The 19,846-nt window shown below is 36.7% G+C and overlaps 1 protein-coding gene across 3 annotated transcripts; it reads right to left on the bottom strand.

Moving 5' to 3' along the window:
- Positions 1–48: 48 nt before the first annotated feature.
- Positions 49–19,279, bottom strand: LOC139971325 (vitamin D3 receptor-like). 3 transcript variants are annotated; one of them, XM_071977675.1, is made up of 6 exons: positions 18,892–19,279; positions 12,720–12,784; positions 12,116–12,524; positions 10,817–11,022; positions 5,775–6,423; positions 49–4,529 (listed from the first exon to the last, which is right to left on the bottom strand). In XM_071977675.1, the coding sequence occupies exons 3-6, from the start codon at positions 12,522–12,524 to the stop codon at positions 4,288–4,290; spliced, it is 1,506 nt and encodes a 501-aa protein (XP_071833776.1). In that variant the 5' UTR covers positions 12,720–12,784; positions 18,892–19,279; the 3' UTR covers positions 49–4,287. The 3 variants fall into 3 exon arrangements, with proteins under 3 accessions (XP_071833776.1, XP_071833777.1, XP_071833778.1); XM_071977676.1 differs by lacking the exon at positions 18,892–19,279 and adding an exon at positions 13,200–14,906; XM_071977677.1 differs by lacking the exon at positions 18,892–19,279 and adding an exon at positions 13,063–13,162.
- Positions 19,280–19,846: the final 567 nt, after the last annotated feature.

Genomic DNA, 19,846 nt, shown 5'->3' with positions numbered 1-19,846 from the left:
ACTTCAATCTTTTGAACACTTCAGAAATGACAAAGAAGGAAGTAGATGTGGATTTTAACAGCTCTGATAGTCGTCTATTTTGATCATATACATTATAAGCTTTCAGTAGTCTTGGTACTAATTTTATATACAGATAGGGTATATTATTATAAAATGTGAATAGAATGTCTAGTGCAGAGATGGACCTATTTTTAATATTTTAATAACAATAGCTAGCAACATTACAATACTTTCTAATGTCACATTAAAAGTTTTCTTTGCAATTCTTCATTCAATACATTTTAATTTATCAGTTTTATGAACCTTGAATAAATAAATGTCAAAACAGTATCAATATTTATTTGATCGAAAGTAACTAATCAATTAGATCTAACATGAAAATTTGGCTGCCGGTTTTAAAGATATAAATTTTTTCCTTCATACCATTTTGAAAGTTTATATAAATGCAGTGGGATTTCACTTCTACTGCAAACACCATTTCCTTGAGTAAATGCATACCTCACTCATGTATCCTCAAACATTTCTACAAGACAAACATAAATAACATGGATCATAGATGAGGGTAAAGCTATTATGCCCTGTCCTCCCAGTCCACGGATACCTGATACATACATGAAATGGTACAGCTATAAAACATTAATCCAAGAGATATACGGTCTGACTTTCATTTTGTATACCTGTACCACCACCATCCCTTAGACATCTTACACCATTCATAACTGCATCATTATCTATATATATAAACAATGCTTCACACTAGGAGTCTTCCTCTAAATTTCAATGTCAGTTAGCAATGATTGTGTTAAACTTTAGTTTATAATGCAATTCATCTCTATTAGCAGTATCTTCAAAAACTGTTTAATAGTTTTGGGGCAGATGGAAGCAGTTTTAGATAGACATTCTAAGCACACAATAAATTTTGCCAAGAAATCAGGGCAATGGCATCTGTAGTTGTTGACAAAAATAACCGCAAATTCTTGACTCGACTGTTTAAATTGCATCGTCATAAATTACTATCACATATTAACTGTGCTCCGCAATTTCATTAAATTTTTTACTTTATCCTTTTCTGTTTCACTTTTCTGACATGGCTGTCGAAGACATTCTGAATTTTGCCACCGAGAAATTCATCTGATTTTGGTAAGCAATGCAAAATTGTACTTTTTTGTATCCCCCCCCCCCTGCAGTTTGCTCTTGGATAAGTTCCTGCAAATGAGATGATCTTCTCTTTTACAATGAGGAACAGGCACATAGGAATCTAGTCGTTGTTACAAAACAAATCAAAATCTTTGAATAAAGAATAAGATGACAAAATAGACGTTGTTTTTTTGCTTCATCATCATTTGCTTTGTGAAACTTGACACGACAAATGGCATTCAACATTTCATAACAAAGTAACTTATAGAAATATTTTCATTTTGCCTACTCTGTTGTTCATTAAAATCACTAAGGTTACATTTCACTACTGCAACCTTGAATGTGACATTGACAAGCATCGCCCATACGAAATCCAACAAAAAAGGTGGACAATGTCTTTAGTTTTTTGAGCTAACAAATAAAAGCGAACTACGGTTTTTAATGGTGAACAGATAATTTATACATTCTCAGCTACTAGAAAGTCAAGCTATAAATATCCATGCCATCTTTACAGGGGGATGGGGGGGGGGTTGCACTTTATAGCTGCACATTGTGTCAAATTTGCCCACATCCTGGTGGTATCACATTCACAGGGCCAAGGAAAGATCAGTTAATACCTGAAAAACATGATATGTTTAATTTTAGTCCAGAAAGTCTCAGTGGTCTACAAATCAAAGAACAATATTATTACATTAAAAGTCAAGGACAGAATATTATTTATTCCTTGCTTAAACTGTTAACAAGTCACTAAATAAGTGTAATCAAATGGTTGTACACCAATGTCATCAGTGTGGCTTCCCTTATTTTAGCACACTGACGATTGCTAGAAGCATTCAAAATTACCTTCCTTAGAGGCTCTTATTATTCCCAGTCACTGAGCAGCATCAGTAACTGCTTTTACAGTGGCAGTTAAAAAAACATGTTTAACTTTGTGAAGGTGTGACCACTATTTGACTTTCTAGCATATAATACTAGCATATAATACTAGCAAATTAATACAGGTAATACTGATGACTGGTTACCAAAGCATCTGTGACCACTGCATGGCTTGCTTGGAGTGTTGCCACAGTAACACCCAACACAGAATGCAGCTATAGAAGTAGAAATATCTGAATATTAGCTTCATATTGCTTCGTTAAGTCTTAAAGTCTCTTTATAACAACAACTTCTGTCCAATGTTTTATATTAAAAATAGGCTAAGCCTATGTATATCTGGTACAAAATAGTTGCGAGTCTAGGCTAAGAAACTGATATTTATTTAGAGAGGCCATTGAGACCTCCTTTTAGGTTGAAAACATGTGTCATGAGATATAAAGAGCAGATGTGGGATGCATTTTGTGGTCAGCAGTTCTCAATAGGCAACTGTCTACACTAGGCCATATCCAGCCCACAACAGATTTTAATCCGGCCCACGAAAAACAGCCGATTGACGATACAGGCCCTTACTACGTTAGGCTGGAGCCCCCTACCTGCATATTCTGCACAATGCTCAATGCAGGTAGGTAGGTTGGTTACTTTTCTCTGACCCTTTACTACAACAAATATTTATCTCTGGTCATTGTAGAAAGTTCATTGATAACCCCTGAACTTGATGATACCTTGTAAAACCACAGTCAGTATTAACTTCAGAGAATGACTGGTGAGTGTTCAAACCCCAAACCCCATTTCATACACAAATGAACGCTTTCCTCATCTGTAGCACTACTGAAGCTCACGAAAACCATCTCGATAATGCTTCCTAAATAGGCAAAGCAACATGAAAACTTTCTGCTGGGTATATGAGAAAAAAGGAAATTTTTTGGAGAAAATATATATTACAAAGACATTTGGGAAGTTTTAATCTTGTCAAATTGAATTCCTTCAATCCTACAGTCGTATTTTACCCACTCATATTTTTACGTGCAGTAAAATAATCTACACCTGAGGTGATTGAAAGGCGATATCAAAAGTTTGCAACGTTATGTTGTATGTCCAAAATAGGTGTTTATTCACAGAATATAATAAGAACCAATGTGGAGGTTCATATCTGAAAGTTAAACTGTTTCCTCTTTCATAGGCACACGATTACTAACAATCAAAGAGCATTACATACACTGCTGTTGTAAAGTGCAACAATGAAACCACCACTGCCTGGGAATTTCTTATAGCCTGGAGAAATGTTGCCGACAAGGTCATTGTTGAAAATACCAGTGTTGAAAATACTGTGAACGTAGACAAATGTTTCCTGATTTCAAATGATGGAAAGTGCAATGCTATTTCAGATGCATGAGAGGAAAAGTCTACTCTTCCAATAAACAGAAGCTTATGAACCCTTTGTTTTAATCAGGTTTATGCTGCCTATATAATTAGCTGTGAAGATCCTCTAATGTCTTCTACACCAAGTTCTTGGTGTCAAATGAATTTTGGCAATTTTGAGAAACTATTTTGTTTTTGTTTTTAAACCAGGAACTGACTCATGACAATTCCATAGATAGCTCTTCCAGGATTTCACTCTCAGTTTCAGAGACTCTGTGAAAAACATGGCAGCTTGAAGAACACTCCAAATGAAATGGGTACCATGACAACATGAACCTTATCAATAAGAAGGCTGCAAAGCTCTTGAAGTTTATAATCAAGAAACGTACTACAACCTCAGACTCTCTTTGAAGGAGATTACAGCATGCATCTTGGAGAGCACCACCAAGTGGCTATCCTCAAAGCAGGTCCCTTATTGATAAGAAGGTTACTTTGATCTTGTAGAGCAATCACCACACCAGCTACCCTCATTGCAGGACAATATAAATAAGGTGGCACTGCTTGGATCTTGAAGAACATCACCATACCAGCTACCCTCATTGCAGGACAATATTAATAAAGTGGAACTGCTTGGATCTTGAAGAACATCACCACATCAGCAACCCTCATTGCAGGAAAATATTAATAAGGTGGCATGACTTGGATCTTGAAGCCCTTCTTCAACTTCAATACCAACACTGTAGAGACCCGTTTCATAAGATAGCTGCTTGGTTCCCAACCAGCATCACAAAGCTGAGTACCTTAGATGCCATACTCACGAGTCATGAAAAATAAGTTGCGTACAAAACTTGTAGCTACAAGAGAAGACTGAATACCCGTTGCAAAGTACATGCATCTTCAAGGTCTGTAAGTCTGTCACGAGTCCAGGCCGAACAGTTCCACGACGAGAGGACTCAGGTCTGTCTCACGAACCTGGACCTCCATAAGTTCACTGAGGTGCAGTACCGACATGTCTCTCAAAGTGGTTAGCTTGGACATAAGGTTTGCAAAGAGTAGGGGTTTGTCTGGGTGGAAATGTTTGGTTGCTGAGTACAGTGTTGAAATTAAGAGTGTCTGCATACTTTCTGCTAAGTCACGATTCTTGAGGTCTGAACGATCTGCGAGTGGAAGACAAAAACGGTTTAAAATGTCAACCAGGGACATTTAATATCACATTGCCTGTAATTTGGAAGAACAGCTTCTACAGTCACCAATGGCCAACATAAAATATAATAGGCTGTTGGTACAACATAGAAGATCAGAAAACCAACAGGCTAAGAGATTCTGTGCCACATTTGCTATATGAACATTTTTAAAATATAACAGTACTTTACGTACAAAAATTTGCCTCCAGCAAGGATTAACAAAATCAAAGAAATTGTGACACTTTTGGAAAAGAGAACCAGAAGGAGAGCCCTCCCAGCAGTTACTTGCTTTTAAATACATTACATATGCAGCACAAGAGTACTTTGCAAGCTAACTCTGGCTAAAGTTCATACTGTATGTACCCTAAGCCGACCTTTGACCTGCACCTAAAGCAGCAAGGAGGTTCTACCACATATGGGGAAGTCAAATCAGCATAAGTTTCACATCTTCATTGAGACCTGACCTTTAGAAATTTTATAAGGTTTGACTTCTGCAAACCTTAAATGAGCTTTCACCTGCACCAAATTGTGGAGGATTTTACTTATCATTTGGGTAATCTACCATGCATATATAATCTCTTTTTAGAAGGCGAAGTTCTCAAAGATAAAGTACTTTGATGTTTTGACCATTTGGACCCCAAATGACCTTTGACCTTCACAAAAAAAACAATAAGGTTCTTGTATTCATTATAGGGCAGCCACATGCAAGATATGAGAGCCAATAAAGTTTCCTATCTGGAGATATGGTGATTACAAAGATATCAAGTATAAGCTCCTTTGATATTCAGGTTCTGGAGAATGGATACAGGATTTTTGAGATTTTCACATTTTGTACTCTGCTGACCCAAATGACAATTGACCTCCACCCAAAACAATAGGATTCTTGTACTAATTATGGCAAAGTGATTTGCCACATATGAGAACTGCAGAGGTCACCTATCTTGAGATATTTTATTTACAAGCTGGGGCGTCACATACACACACACGCACACACACCCACATGCCAACTTGATTGCATAGGTTAACTTGCCTGCCTAAGGCAAGTTACCAAAAATGTGGGGCTGTAAGGGGAGGCAAGGAAACATAAAAATTGACAGAAACCTTGCAAAATGGTACATATTTTGCTCAATTTCCTTATACCCTGCATAGAGAGAAATCATCATGATAGAAAACGTATAACATTGATAAACAAGGATCGGAATGGCAAAAGCTTTATACCTGGTGCAATAATCGCAGCAGCGGTGAGGAGTGCAAACTCTGCTTTGTTTAGGCCACACGCCTTCGTAGACCTCATGAACTGGAACGCTGGTTCTGGAAGAGCTGAAAACCCCATATAGTACATCATATTGATGTCAAACTTATCGCCATTGAAAGGATTCTCCAAGTAACCCTTCTCGAGTTCAAAGGACTCGGTGCACCGCAAGAGCAGCGCGTCGACTATGCTCGACTTGATCAGCACGGCCTGATCGTCGCACGTCAGGTCCGTGAAGCCTGGAATATTCTTGGCAAAGTGGATGGTCTGTTTCACGACCGTAGCGAACATATCCATGGCTAGGTGTAGCATCTCTTTGTGGACTGGCTCGCAGTGTTCTGGAAGTTTGATATCTTTATTGCTATTGCCACCAGAGGCACAGCCTTTGGTCAGGTACTCTGTTACTTTATGGATGGATGGTAAGCATGTCGTCCCTCCCTTATGATTTTCAGATGGGTCGGGTGTAGTGGTAATAACCTCGTCTTCCTTCTTGGGGCTGGGTTCTAGAGTCTCTTGGGTATTTTTCTCGACCTTACTGTCGTCAGTTATTGAATTAGGATGTCTGACACTCGAAGCTTGGGTCCAGTAGTTCACAAACTTCTCTGGGATACCCCTCTGATGACACAAAAAAAAGGGACAGGAAGATATAAGAAAGGATTTATAATTACATTTATTCCATTCACGGTACCACTCTATATTTTTGAAAGAGCAAAGAGAATTTATTGCATATCAAATGCACTAGATTTTCACAAAATTTGAGGGTACATATGGCAGTATGTGAAACAAAGCAATGTCGTAGGCAAGATATGGCATTTGATTAAATTGATTTTCTTATAACCATAACCATTCTTCAATTCCATTTGCAGAGTATCTGACATTTCTATTACCTATTTTGAGCTAGCAAATCAGCTCTGCCAACAACCACACCTTTAATAACTGTTATTAGTGAATGATTTACATGAAATTGTTTATTCACTGTGAAATATTTTCACAACTTATTGCCAAAGCCATCTAGTGGATATCACAGAGAATAAGGCCAATTTTGAGTCCATTTGAGATAATCTGTTTATACCTTGAGCAAATTTTGAGACCATTTGAGAAAACCTGTGGACCCCTTGAAGCTCAGAGAGTGAAAACAGACAAGGGCCAAATGAGTTTGTTTTTAAAGCACCCGACATAAGTGTATGAACTCTTTGAAGTAGATTCATTTTCTTGGCTGACTGTGTGTTCTTTAGAAGGTTTACTTAAGACCTATTGTATATTGACCCCTTCATGAAACTGAATTTGACCAGATGTATGTTCACCCAAAAAAATGATAGCATCGGTAAACTCACAGATATATTGTAGCTTTAACTTTGGAGTTATAATGTTTATGTGGATTTCAGACTTTGACACCTATTGATCTCACATGACCTTTGACCTCTTCAGAAAACACTAGGGTTCTTGTACATGCTAAGCATGCAGTTCATCCAAGTTTTACTTTTGGTGTTATCAAGTTTACAAGTTTAGACCTTGACATCTATTGTCACCTCAAATGACCTTTGACCACCAATAACGGAAGCAGCCTAGAACATTTTAACGAACACCTACATACCAACTATGAGGTACACAAAAGCTAAAATTTGTGAACTTGACCACAAATGACCTTTGACCTCTAAAAGAACTGCTGAAAGTGTAGTATTCATTGAGGGGCTCCTACCTCCTGACCATGACATTCACCAATGCCACACAGATGTTCTGTAAGCTTACAAACAAGGTTTCCACATACTTTGATCACTGGTGACCTCAAAGTGTCTTTGACATCACTCAATAACATGACATGTTAACTTTATGCAAGCTATGCTTGGTGAGTTTATATCATGTTTACAAACCAGGGTGTCACATATACACACATATACCCCAACTAACGCTATCACCATCGCATATATATATTCCTTGTGCCATCGGCAAGAAAAAAAAACACAACATTAGAAATAAAGGATTGACATGAGAGAGGAAGAAGTCAAGTGCTCGTCTAGATATTTGTGGAAACACAATCAGGTCATGTCATACTTAGACCATCTCTGTGTACCATCTCTGTAAATTGAACAACACTCTTCAAGGTCATACAGTAAATGTATATTTAATCCTCTGAGTGAGACAGGAAGGCAAATTCATTAAAACTCTGTCAATCTTGTTAATACTACTTAAGGACGCCATGTCAGATTAAACAAAGAGCGCATATGCTTCTTTATCTTACTACTTCAATATCCATGTATTTATAATTCATGGGCATTTCCAGGGTGAACAAACTTTTCAGAACCTGACATATATTTACATGAAGTTATGAAATCAGAGGCTGAGTGAGATCTGATCTTGACTACGTGTGTGCAGGTGGCTTTATACACTCTGAGCTCTTGTTACAACAAGCACTGATAAAAAAATAATTAAAAAAAACACTTCTTTTATCATGATGGTGTTCCCAGTTCAGATATGCCATGAAATGTCTTAAAAGTTTGTTGATTCAAAACAAACTTCTGTTTGGGGTTGACAAACTTTTCAAAGCACAGATCAAAGAAGCTAGCTGCCCAATATACTTAAACTTAATATATATATGTAAGCCAATTTCCTCACAAATTAATTTTGTGAAATCAAACGAAAGTGATTGCAGAAGATTAAACTCGACAGAACACTGTTATTTAGTTTAAAGGGATAACAACAGTAGCTGAGAATGATCAAATACACAACACAGAGTCTGTTAATTGAAGAACATTAATTTAACAACCAGCTTTAATAGCTTACTCCCTTGTTGAGATATGAAACATTATATTTTTATTCACTTTATTTGGATGAGTGCATTGCACACTAGTCAGTGATGTCATTCATAGACTAAACCAACAGCTGGTTTTGTTTTTTTATAAAACTGACACGATTATATCTCGCCTCGGAATATAATTCAAACGTGTGACAAGTTATTATGGATGATCGAGTGACTTCATCAAAACTAATTGGTGATTTCAATTACGTAGTGGTTCCTCATTGCATCCGTGAAAAATACTGAATTCAGCCTGTTGTCCAATGTCCATGTATAACATCACAAATTATTGCACAATGTACTCATCTGAATAAATTGCAAATTTTTGTAATATCTCAGCAAAGGAATGAAATACCAAGTTGGACAAATGCATTTCTTTCTTACTTTGCTCTGTGATATAAATTTTATATAACTAACCCTTTATTTTATATACCATTATTTGATATAACAATACAATTTGTTATCCCTTTAACTACTCTGACAATGATCAATGATGATATATCAAAATGAAACATGAAGATCGAGTAATTATTGAAACCTCATCAATCCTCAACAGTTCAATGTCTGGTCAGGTTTTCATTTCTTATTAATTAATCACATAAAAATAAAATAAAACTGTTAGCAAACTGCTTATCCACTAGAGAGCCTGTGTAGGAGAATGTGTAAAAGTAAGTTGCCCTGACGTTTCGATCCTAGCAGAATCTTCTTCAAAGGCTAAATGACAAGTAACAATAGGGTCATTCCATATCAAATCACCAAATTTTGGGGTATGTTGTAGTTTTACAAAAAAACGTTTTTGCTTGTTTTGATGTTCCATGTGTTTTGAGCCTGGATATTGTACTGTACTTCAAGGTCATTCAATTTAATACTGTGCATTTTTTAATTTCATATAAAATAACTACTATTTCCAATGTACTTGTCTGCTCCTGGTTGAATTCATTTAATTAGAAGACTTATAAAATGAATTTCAACCAGTACATACATGTATGTACAGTACATACACTGTACTGCAAAAACGTTTTTTTGTAAAAATCCCAAACTTTGAAATTTTTTGTACAAACAGGGTGGTACTATATCTCTTCCAGAAAAAATTATCAGATTTTTTCAACATGACGCGTTTTGAGTTATTGGCTGTCAAAGACGACCTCTTTTGTACATTGGTGCAACTTAACAACTTCATAAATTTATATTGAGAACAGCTAGAACCCTGAAATTTGTTTAGGTGTAAGAACTTTATACTTATAATTAAAGTATAAAACCCTGACAGCTATAACATGGTTACTTTGGTAAAAAATTGGCATCAAAACCCCTACCTCATGCTGAATCGCAGCATGAAATAGCAACTTTAGAGTTGCACAACTTGCAAACATCTTATAGGAAAGCATTGTAATCATTATTTTGTAATGTTTGTACCAGACATAATAACTTCTGAAAGAATCAAGTACCCTGAAGCAATGGTTTAGGAGCAATTCATCACTAAAAATAGCACATTTTTTAGTGAAAAGTACAAAAATCGAATATTTTGACACTTTTAAGTTGACCTAACTCCACAAGACAATATTTTTGTAGCCTAATTTTTTAATTTTCTGTTCTCTGGGATAGACTCTATAGGCATCTGTAATAGAAAGGTAGTAGAATGTTTAATTGCTGAGAAATGAGACCTCAAAAGTCAAGAAAATGCCAAAATGCCATGGTGGCGACAAATTGCGGAATTTCAAAGTGTGATAAATCGGTCAATTGTAAAGCAATGCAACTGAAATTTTCAGAATATGCTTATTTCATGATGGTCCAATCATACAAAAAATGAGAATTTTTGGAGAGGGTGCAGCAACAGCCATCCGTGATTTGACACGGAATGACCCAATAGCAGAAGGGACAAAAAACACGCACAGAAGACAGACAGGTTAATGAGCAGGGTGAACACAAAGTGATAGATGTAAGGGGATAATTAATCACATATTAACAAAGCAACGCAAACTTTTCTTTCAGAAACCAAGACGTGTGGTTCTTTATTTGAAATACAAGTTGACTTGTCAAGCTATAGAAATACACTTGTAATACGAGTTTGGCATCAAAACAAAAATCATTGGCAAAATTGAACAAACTGAACTCAGAGACCTGCTTCCAACTTGTAAGAAAGTCAACTTGGGTTCTTTGAAAACCCAGACATGTTAGTCTAATGATGCTGAGCGAGTGACCAAGTAAACTTCTTACCGTGATATTTCGGAAGAGATCTTTCGAGGCAGAGTAGCCTTTCTCCAGTCTGTCTAAGAGTTCAGACTGGTCGACAGAAAGAGGGGCCAGAGGTGAATTCCACTGAGGACTTTGGGAGACAACTTTTGGACTACGCGGTCTTTTCTTTTTCCTCTTCATCCTAACCAGAGGTTTTCTTGTTTGTAATCTCTTTGGGTCCCAAACTCCTGTGTACAAAAGTGATGTTATTTATAATATCATAGAAAGAAAATCAAGAACAAAGCAGTAAAAAAAAATGGTTCAAATAGTGGTGGACAATTGGAAGCACTATCTTCATCCTTCTGAAATTAAGAAATGTAAAAAAATAACCACTGAACTTTAAAAAAATTTTGTCAAACATTCTTGGTAAATACATCACCAAGTTATTCCTTTTGAAACAGAAACTGAGCTCCTCAGTTTAGAAGATGTAAACAAACAATACAATTTAAGAGTATGGTGTAGTTAACCAGATTAATTAATTTGAAGTAACTAATTGCATTTAATTGATTAATCTTCAACTGAAAGCACACTAGACCATACTATTGTTCACATAGAAACAATATATTCCTTCATAATTCTCAACCAAATTGATCAGCAAAGCATTTAAACGTCTTCAGAATTAGGAAAGCTCCATGGCTACTGTCTTTTTGATTGTAATCCAATTGAGTACTGTAATGGTTCGTGCTGATACGTCATGTTATATCTATCATGCTTGTCTTTGAGGTACTGTAATGGATAACCAACAAGTACACATGTCTGTTCAGTTTTTCTACCTGTTTAACTACGACTTAAAACATTTTATTTTAAGGATGCAAAGTGAACTTTGAGAAACAATTCATAACTTTTCCACCCAAGCATGTAAATCGTACAATTCTGTAAATTTCCTTTGAAAGGCAGAGGTGGGGTGGGATGGGGTAGGGTGGGGTGGGCTGGGGTGGGGTGGGATGGGGATTCACATGACATTGGATTAATGTACTGCACATTACAATTCCTTAATGAACATCTAGCTGAATTTCTAAGATTTATCTTTGTTTGTTTTATACATTATTTAGTCTTCTTATATCTTCCAAGTTCGCCTACTTAATATCTGGAATACATACCACCAAATTTAAGCTCTTCAACATCACAGACACAAAGGAGTGCCAGCATATTGCTATTTCAAGAATACTATTATTTACTGGTTATTTTCTGCAAAACTTACAAAACCTCCCTAGTAGCCATCAAAACTTCAAATCGCTTATCAATTTTCACAAAACGATATTTCATCAGTCGAGTACTCACTTTCGATATTCATGCCACACTCCAGACATCTCTTCATCCGACACGCTGGACAGTGCCTCCTGGTGTAGAGGTCCATGTCACATTTGCCACCCTGCGCACACACGAACTCTGTCTTCTGTTTGATGTTCCGTAAGAAGAAGCTCTTGCATCCTTCGCATGAGAGGACATTGTAATGGACGCCATTGGCCTTGTCTCCACAGATCAGACAAATCCTGTCCTGTCCTAAATTCTTGCTGGACTCTGGGTTACTCTGGTCTAGTATGAAGTCATCTATCTTTGAAGAGGAAGCTTGCTCCGATTGGGAGAGATCTTGACTGGAACCGAGGCTGGAGCTGGATGGACTCAGTGATGTCACAAAGTTTCCCAACTCGGAGTCATCGTCATTATCGAAACCTACCAGATCGGACATCTACGCGGAAACATAAAATTACGAACATATGTCATATTAGTTTAGCAGCTTAAAATAATGAAAGCTGTTTCTTACATTTGGCTCCTACTGTTCTTTCAACACATCATTTACTTTTGATACTAAGTGACAAGTGTTTTTTTTTTTTGGACATGGTTTATATTTTAATAAATTTATAGACTTATCTAAATCCCATACCTTACATTACTGTCTGACGTCTGTCCAGGAGATATTACCAGCAAATGACTGTCAGCATCAACCACCTAACAGGAGAAGAAGAAATACAAAGTAAAATAACCAATAACTAAAATAAGCATAACTAAAATAAGCATAAAATAAGCATAACTTAAATAAGCATAACTAAAATAAGCATAACTAAAATAAGCATAACTGAATTGAATTTTTATGAATGAATTAAACTTGTGAATGAAATCATTTGCTCTATCTAAACAAACACTCGTCACGCCTGTATATTAATTAGGGAACGACCAACGGGTATTGGCAACCACATGGTGTCCAATTTGTCAATCCTAGCTCTTACCTTCACCCATTTTATGACACCTACGATCTTATATCCTGTCTTTCACAAGAAGGTAAACCCTATGCTCATATATGAATCATCCTATAAGGATTAAGAACAATGAAAGAAACCAAAACTTTTGAGCAAGATATACTTACAACCTTATACTGACAGTCACAATGTACGCATGCACTCAAAGTTAGAGCCTAGACAATACAACCATGGTACAACTGGCCTTTGTATCCTCTTAAAAAGATAAAAAACTAAAACAAATAACAAGTGTTTAATTAAAATACTGAAGGAAGAATGTGTATATAGTGTGTAATTCCACAGCGGTGATTAGATATTATAGGACAATTCTGCCCGCATGAAAGGAGTCATTGAGTCATACAGCATGCAGTCAAAGCTTCAAGATACTGCCCTAATGGAATGCAACTGGTTATAAATTTGCTGGCATAAACATGGAATGTTTTTGACAGTAGTAGGAACACACACTGACAAGAATCATCCTTTTATCAAAGAGGAGGCACACTGGGGGTAAAAGAAGATATATAATGTGGAGGAGTGGTGTGCTGTTTGACCCCAATAACTCATCTGGTGAACCCTTCCATGTCACTTTAATGAGGGAGCCACCAGTTGGGAATTAAACTATCATAAATTGTAAGATTGTTCTCCAAACATTTGTCAAATGGATGTGAAGGTACAGCATGTATAAAAACACACAGTAGGACTGAAGTCAAATGTATTTTGCTTTTTTACTCACAACAAACAATTCATAGTGGTTGAAAGAATATGAAGAGAGTTAGTAATGTCTAGCCTACATCCTTTAACAAACTTTAATACAGGCACTTGTGTAAACAAGAACTCAGTTCACTATGGGGAATGCCACTTGGGGGGGGGGAGAGGGGGAGGGGAGAGGAGAGGAGAGGGGAGGAAAAAAGGGTAATATGGACAACACAAAGAAAAGGAGGAGGAGAAACAAACATCTTGTTAATATATTGGATGAAAGGTGAACGCTAGAAGTAGGATTGACTGACAAGACTTAAATAAATATATTGTCTGTTGATTTATGTTGGTGTTTGGAACTTGCCTACCAAGATTTATTGACAGCATAGAATGTACAACTATGCAACTTTTAAACTCAGTCTGTCTTAAAGATATGACACCTTATAAAAGTGTTAAAAATAAAATGGAGAAAACAGAAAGAATTTTGTTCAGTCCAAAATATTTTAACCATATAACAACTTCAAACTACACCTGTTGAATTTATTACAAGACTATACTGAGGGTGTTAGTGTACTTCAAACTTCCAAGAAAATATAGTCACATTGGTACTGGTAGCTTGCTTGTTAGAATATTAGTGCAATGGTACTAAATGTTTATATTGAGGACTAACGTTACTCAACTTGCATTATGGTATTTCATGATTAGCATTCAAATACAGTACAACCCAACCCTGGTAAATTTCCACCGAGATTACCTCATCATTGCATTGTTCTATACAAACTCTTTCAAATGAAAATTTTCCAATTGTCCAAAACTGATAAACTCAGTTAATGATTTGAAAGCTAAACACTTAAAAACTATAACAACTGCCAGCTTGACTCTTATGCAAATTAAGTCATGCCTAGGTTTTACTCTACTTTGCAGAGTTTGTAGATATCTAACATCAGACCAGAAACAAATTTAATTTATCAGATAAGAAGCGTATCTCAACTTCTCAAGGTGATGCATTCGCTTAAGTCCTTAAACGACAGGAAATATTAGATGGCAAATACATCCAACTTGAGATAATTCAGCACACACTATATCATACCACTTGGTACCTTAACCTTCACACTCTCCAGTAATTAACATTGTCAGGAGTCAAAGGATTGAGACTAACAACTTGAATAAACTGTAATAAAATAACAAAAGGACTTGGACAGCATTCAGTATACTTGACACTGCATCAACATGTAGGAATATTTAGTCAGGCATTTCAATTTGAGTACTGCTTCTTGGCAGCTTCAAACACCTTGCATTTTCAGTGACCTTGCAGAGACCTATGAACAGCCAGGCTATGCACACCTGGTAATACTCCTGGCAAGTTTCACAGACATTATTGTACTTCCACTGAACAAATTAAAATACAAAACCAGGCCATATAAACTAGGTACTGCCTCTGGATAACTTTTACTATATTTTGTAACTATATGTTGTAACTATTTTGTAACTTATTTTTTAAACTATATTTTGTTACTATATTCTGTGTAAATGAACTAAGCAGGAACATACAGCCAGGTCATCTTTATTGCACAATGTCCCTAGGCAGCTTACACTGGTCAGTGTACTTCCACAGTCACACCAAGCAGGATTCTACATACAGCTACAGCATTCAGACCGAATATTGATCTTTGATTGACTTCTGTGTTGTCATCACTGTCTGGGGTCTCTGGGCTTTTAACTTGTAGTAAAAACTCACAGGAGCAGTAAAAGCAATTTTTACAAATATCACAAGATAAAAACTCTCCGATATGAAAGAGAGATGAATATTTATTATTTTGTAATTTGCTCAATGTTTGCATTTTTTACTGCTGGCAAGGAACACTGTTATCCAACAATTTACACTGTTCTTGTAGCATCAAGCATGCAGCTAATTGGTCAGACATCTTCAGAAAACTAAAACCCCCAACAAAGGGGAACGACTGAAATGATGGGCATACTGTAGCTTTCAAGCTAAACTCACAGTTCCCAATCAAATATTGTTACCTAGTATTCCCCTTTTTCTATCAGCAATATTACCAGTACAAGCTTTAATTGAGATAAAGTTATGAATACTGAAAAGCCCCCAAAAGTTAACAATGGAAATGTAACCCTATTCAGAGATGCAGATGGGATAGAAGTGGAGGATTTGAAATAATTAAAATGATACAATACGATCATACCACTCTAAGACTTTGTAGCAATTGGTGTAATTTATGTTATTCACAAATTATATGAACAGCAAAAATACAGTTTGAATGGTGAGCTATAAAAGTTTATGCAAGCTAGATAAAACAGATTAATTAAGTCTCAAAAATGAGGATTTGAGCCTTGAGAAAAACTTTTACCAGTTGAAACAGTGTACCAATGTATTGTTAACCATTTCCCAAACATCCTCCTAATTTCTATAAATTTATTTTTATTGGCCTTTATTACCTGATTAACCTAAATTATCTCGCTAAGGCTGTGGGCTAACAAGCTTAACAAGATTTTGTTAATTATGAGGTCAGTGGGATGACTAAAACTGAGTGATGCTTATATAGCAATACCTATAATTGATTTTACAAACAATTAATTTATCAATTGCAAAAAAAGCTGTTCTATAAGCTAGTGGCACCTTGTATCTATCTGACTTTGCTCTGTGGTAAACAGTACAGTACTTTTTACCTTCCACAAAATACATATAATTAAACTTTTGAATTAAACTTGTACTTAGACAGCAGTACTTTACCTAACCTTGAGCAGACTGCATACACTAAATTTAGAGAAATATCTGAGCGGAGCGCCACCATCGGTTGGCGCGGAGCGTACAAGAAAATTTTTGGTTTTACAAACCCCTCAGATGGCCAGAAATGGCCCTTCCCGAGTGTTCATTCTGGTTCCCTGGCCTCTTGCTAACTAGACACCTCAATTTTTATGTAGAAAAAGGGCACATTTTTAACCTGAGGAAATGTTGGGGGGGCACGTGCCCCCTGTGCCCCCCCCCCGGTTCTGCCGCCCTTGACTCTAAAGGATCAGCAAATAACTGTTATTAAAAGCCCTAAAACACGATAAATCTAACTTAGTCTTCCATGCCCAATCTGGATACCAAACTACAATACTATACACAGACAATATCATAAATTCAATTTTCAAGATAATAATGATTGTAAAACATAGCATGACAGTTTCCTTTTTGTTTTTGTTATCTTTTGACATTCAAAACTTTGCAACACGTTTCAAATATATTTAAAATTTTCATGACCATGCAGTTACCAATTAAAAAGGAGAACTTGGATCCCGATCATCTCATTAACATAAAACTTGAGAACTGCATTACTTTCCATTTGTATCCACAGATTTGGATCATACTTACAGGTGAGACACATTATCATCATAGTAGTCCAGGTAATAGGTATACATACACTATCATTGTTAAGGCATATCTTTCTTTTCATGATATGCTTAGGCTGACATATTGACTGTAAACTGATGACTGACATCTTTGCACAAAACGTCCTTTGCAAAATCAACTTGTTGTGTTGCAACATTTGGATCGAAGCCACCTACAGATGAATGGGTTTCACAAATCAAAAATACACTGCAAAAATAAACTGAAGTTTAACTTTTTCAGAGCAGGGCACGCAGTTTGGGGCAAGTCTTTTGCAATGCTTTTAAAGGCATTGAAGACTCGCCCCAAACCGTGTACTGAAAAAGTTAACTTTCCGTTGATTGCAAGTGAAGTTTTTCTCTTGTCGCTACAAAATGCAGACAGTAATGAAACATGATACCTTGTTATCTTTAGCTGGACCTGAGATGTCCATTGCTGTATCGTTAGTACACTGTGATGTGTGTATTGACTGCAGCTGTTTGTACAGAGGTACACTAGTGTCTAAGTACCGACGGAAGCAAGATGTGTGTGCATTTTCTGGGATCGATGGTGGTGTGTAACACTTCTGTTACACCTCATTCGAAACTAGGTCAGATAACCGGCATTAGACGTTTCTTTTTGCGCGAGTCTTCACACCCTTTAAGTTATAGTTTGTTTTCCACTTGCCAAAAATCACTTCATATTTCATGAAATGTCATCAGCATCATTTTTTTCCCTGTTACCTCAGAAGGTGATAGGCTAATGCTAGGCCTACAGTAAGTTAACTTGTGCAAATAGTAATACTGAGTGACATTACACAACTTGCACTACAGTAGGGCTAGAACGAGGCCTAGTAGTAGTATAGTAAAGGCTTCATAATTGACGCACCCCCGTAATTGACACACCTTCAATTATTACTCGCAACGATACAGCAGGCCACCTAAACTTTTTGCAGTCTAGAAAAAATACATATTTCATGAGCTTGAATCCATTTCAGCTATTTGCTGACCAAATTGTGGTTCTTTTTAAGCTTTATAACATCCTCCCCCAGTTTTGCACGTTTTTTGGGCATTTGGAAATCGTACACCCTAAAAATAACCAACATTACCTCAATATGATCACACTACTCTCTGGGACTTGACCTGTCTGAGCTTAGAGGCTCAGAGCATAGCAAACAGCATTTAAAGTTAATGGATGTATACTAAGGCCTTTACTACAGTTAGCTTATCGACGAATGGGTCAATTTAGGGGTATGAAAGAACATGACACGGCAGACATTTTGTGGTTAAATTCTGCTCAATTGTACGGTGCATAAGCACAGAACCTTAAATATTTTGAGATCATTACATTTCTGAGGAAGTACACATATGAAATACACATACAGTTGAGTGATTTGGATTTTTCCTTGATAGACAGAGTTGATCAAATCCTTAAGGCTTAAGTGCGTCAATTATGAGCCCACCATGCTACCTACACTACAGCCTATGCTATTTGATAGTTGTATGCAAGGCTAGGCTAACTTTAGACTGAGTTCTAAATCCTTGGCATAGCCTAGCTAGGCCTAACATTAATTCTAGACCCACTTCTACAACTACTACCTTATGCCTAGTAACAATACTAGTACAATATTACTAAGGAGTAAGGTACTACTGTCAGTGTTATGCCAAGTCAAAACATTAGCCTAACAACTTGTATTGTAACGTAATGGGCCTAGGCCTAGCCTATATTTTTAAGAGCTATACATTACAAAACTCAACTCTGTCAAGTATGAGCCTAAACATTAGACATCTTCGCGATTCATCAATGATTAGCAGGAATCGTTCGAAATAAAACACAATCCTTCAATGGATAGGCCAGTTTTCTCCTTTGGTGAGCGCTCTTCGATGTCGCAAATATGTCAGGTTGTGTGTCAGACCCAGGCCATATCAATTCTTCTGACCTGGTTTTTCTCTAGTCACGTCTCACCTACAGTGCGTTATCTGTGGATATTGTTTAAGAACTTGTATGTCATGACTTCAGACATAACTAGTTTTGATATGTTGTTGTTTATCACTGGCAGTCCGGGTTGTATTTCTAGAAATGACAAATCTGGTGACTGGAGTAACGTCTATGTATAAACAATTCATGAGGTCAATTCCTCAGATGCAACTCAAAGCTCATTGAAAAGCTCATAGTGTAAATACAAGGACGAATGGTGTTAAATGTTATTCAAGAATGCTCGCTACCGTGGCGTATCAAGAGGGGAGGGAAGGGGGAATGCTAAAACTCCTACATAAATTATCGGGGACTAAACGGGGACAGCAAAGGGAAAAAAGGGGACAGCAAAAGAGAAATAAATAGCTATGATATATATATATACTGGAAAGGCTATTTGTATATATAGCGTAATGAGATCCGCCTGCCTCTCATAAGGTTTAGTCATTTTGCCATAATAAGCATCTCGAATGAAAGCTTGAATAATTAAAGGCATTGAAGACTCGCCCCAAACCACGTGAGGCCATCTGAAAAAGTTAACTTTCTGTTGCTTGCAAGTGACGTTTTGTTTGTGTAGCTACAAAATGCAGATAGTTTTGAAACGGGATACCTTGTTATTTTTAGCTGGACCTGAGATGTCTATCGCTGTGTGTGTATTTTCTGGGATCGATGGTGGTGTCTAACACTTCTGTTACACCTCATTCGAAACTAGGTCAGAATACCGGCATTAGACGTTTC

This window comes from Apostichopus japonicus, chromosome 8 (genome assembly GCF_037975245.1).
Source record: "Apostichopus japonicus isolate 1M-3 chromosome 8, ASM3797524v1, whole genome shotgun sequence".
Lineage (NCBI taxonomy): Eukaryota > Metazoa > Echinodermata > Holothuroidea > Aspidochirotida > Stichopodidae > Apostichopus > Apostichopus japonicus.
Note: the sequence above shows the minus strand (reverse complement) of the source record. Positions and strands in the feature narration are given on the sequence as shown.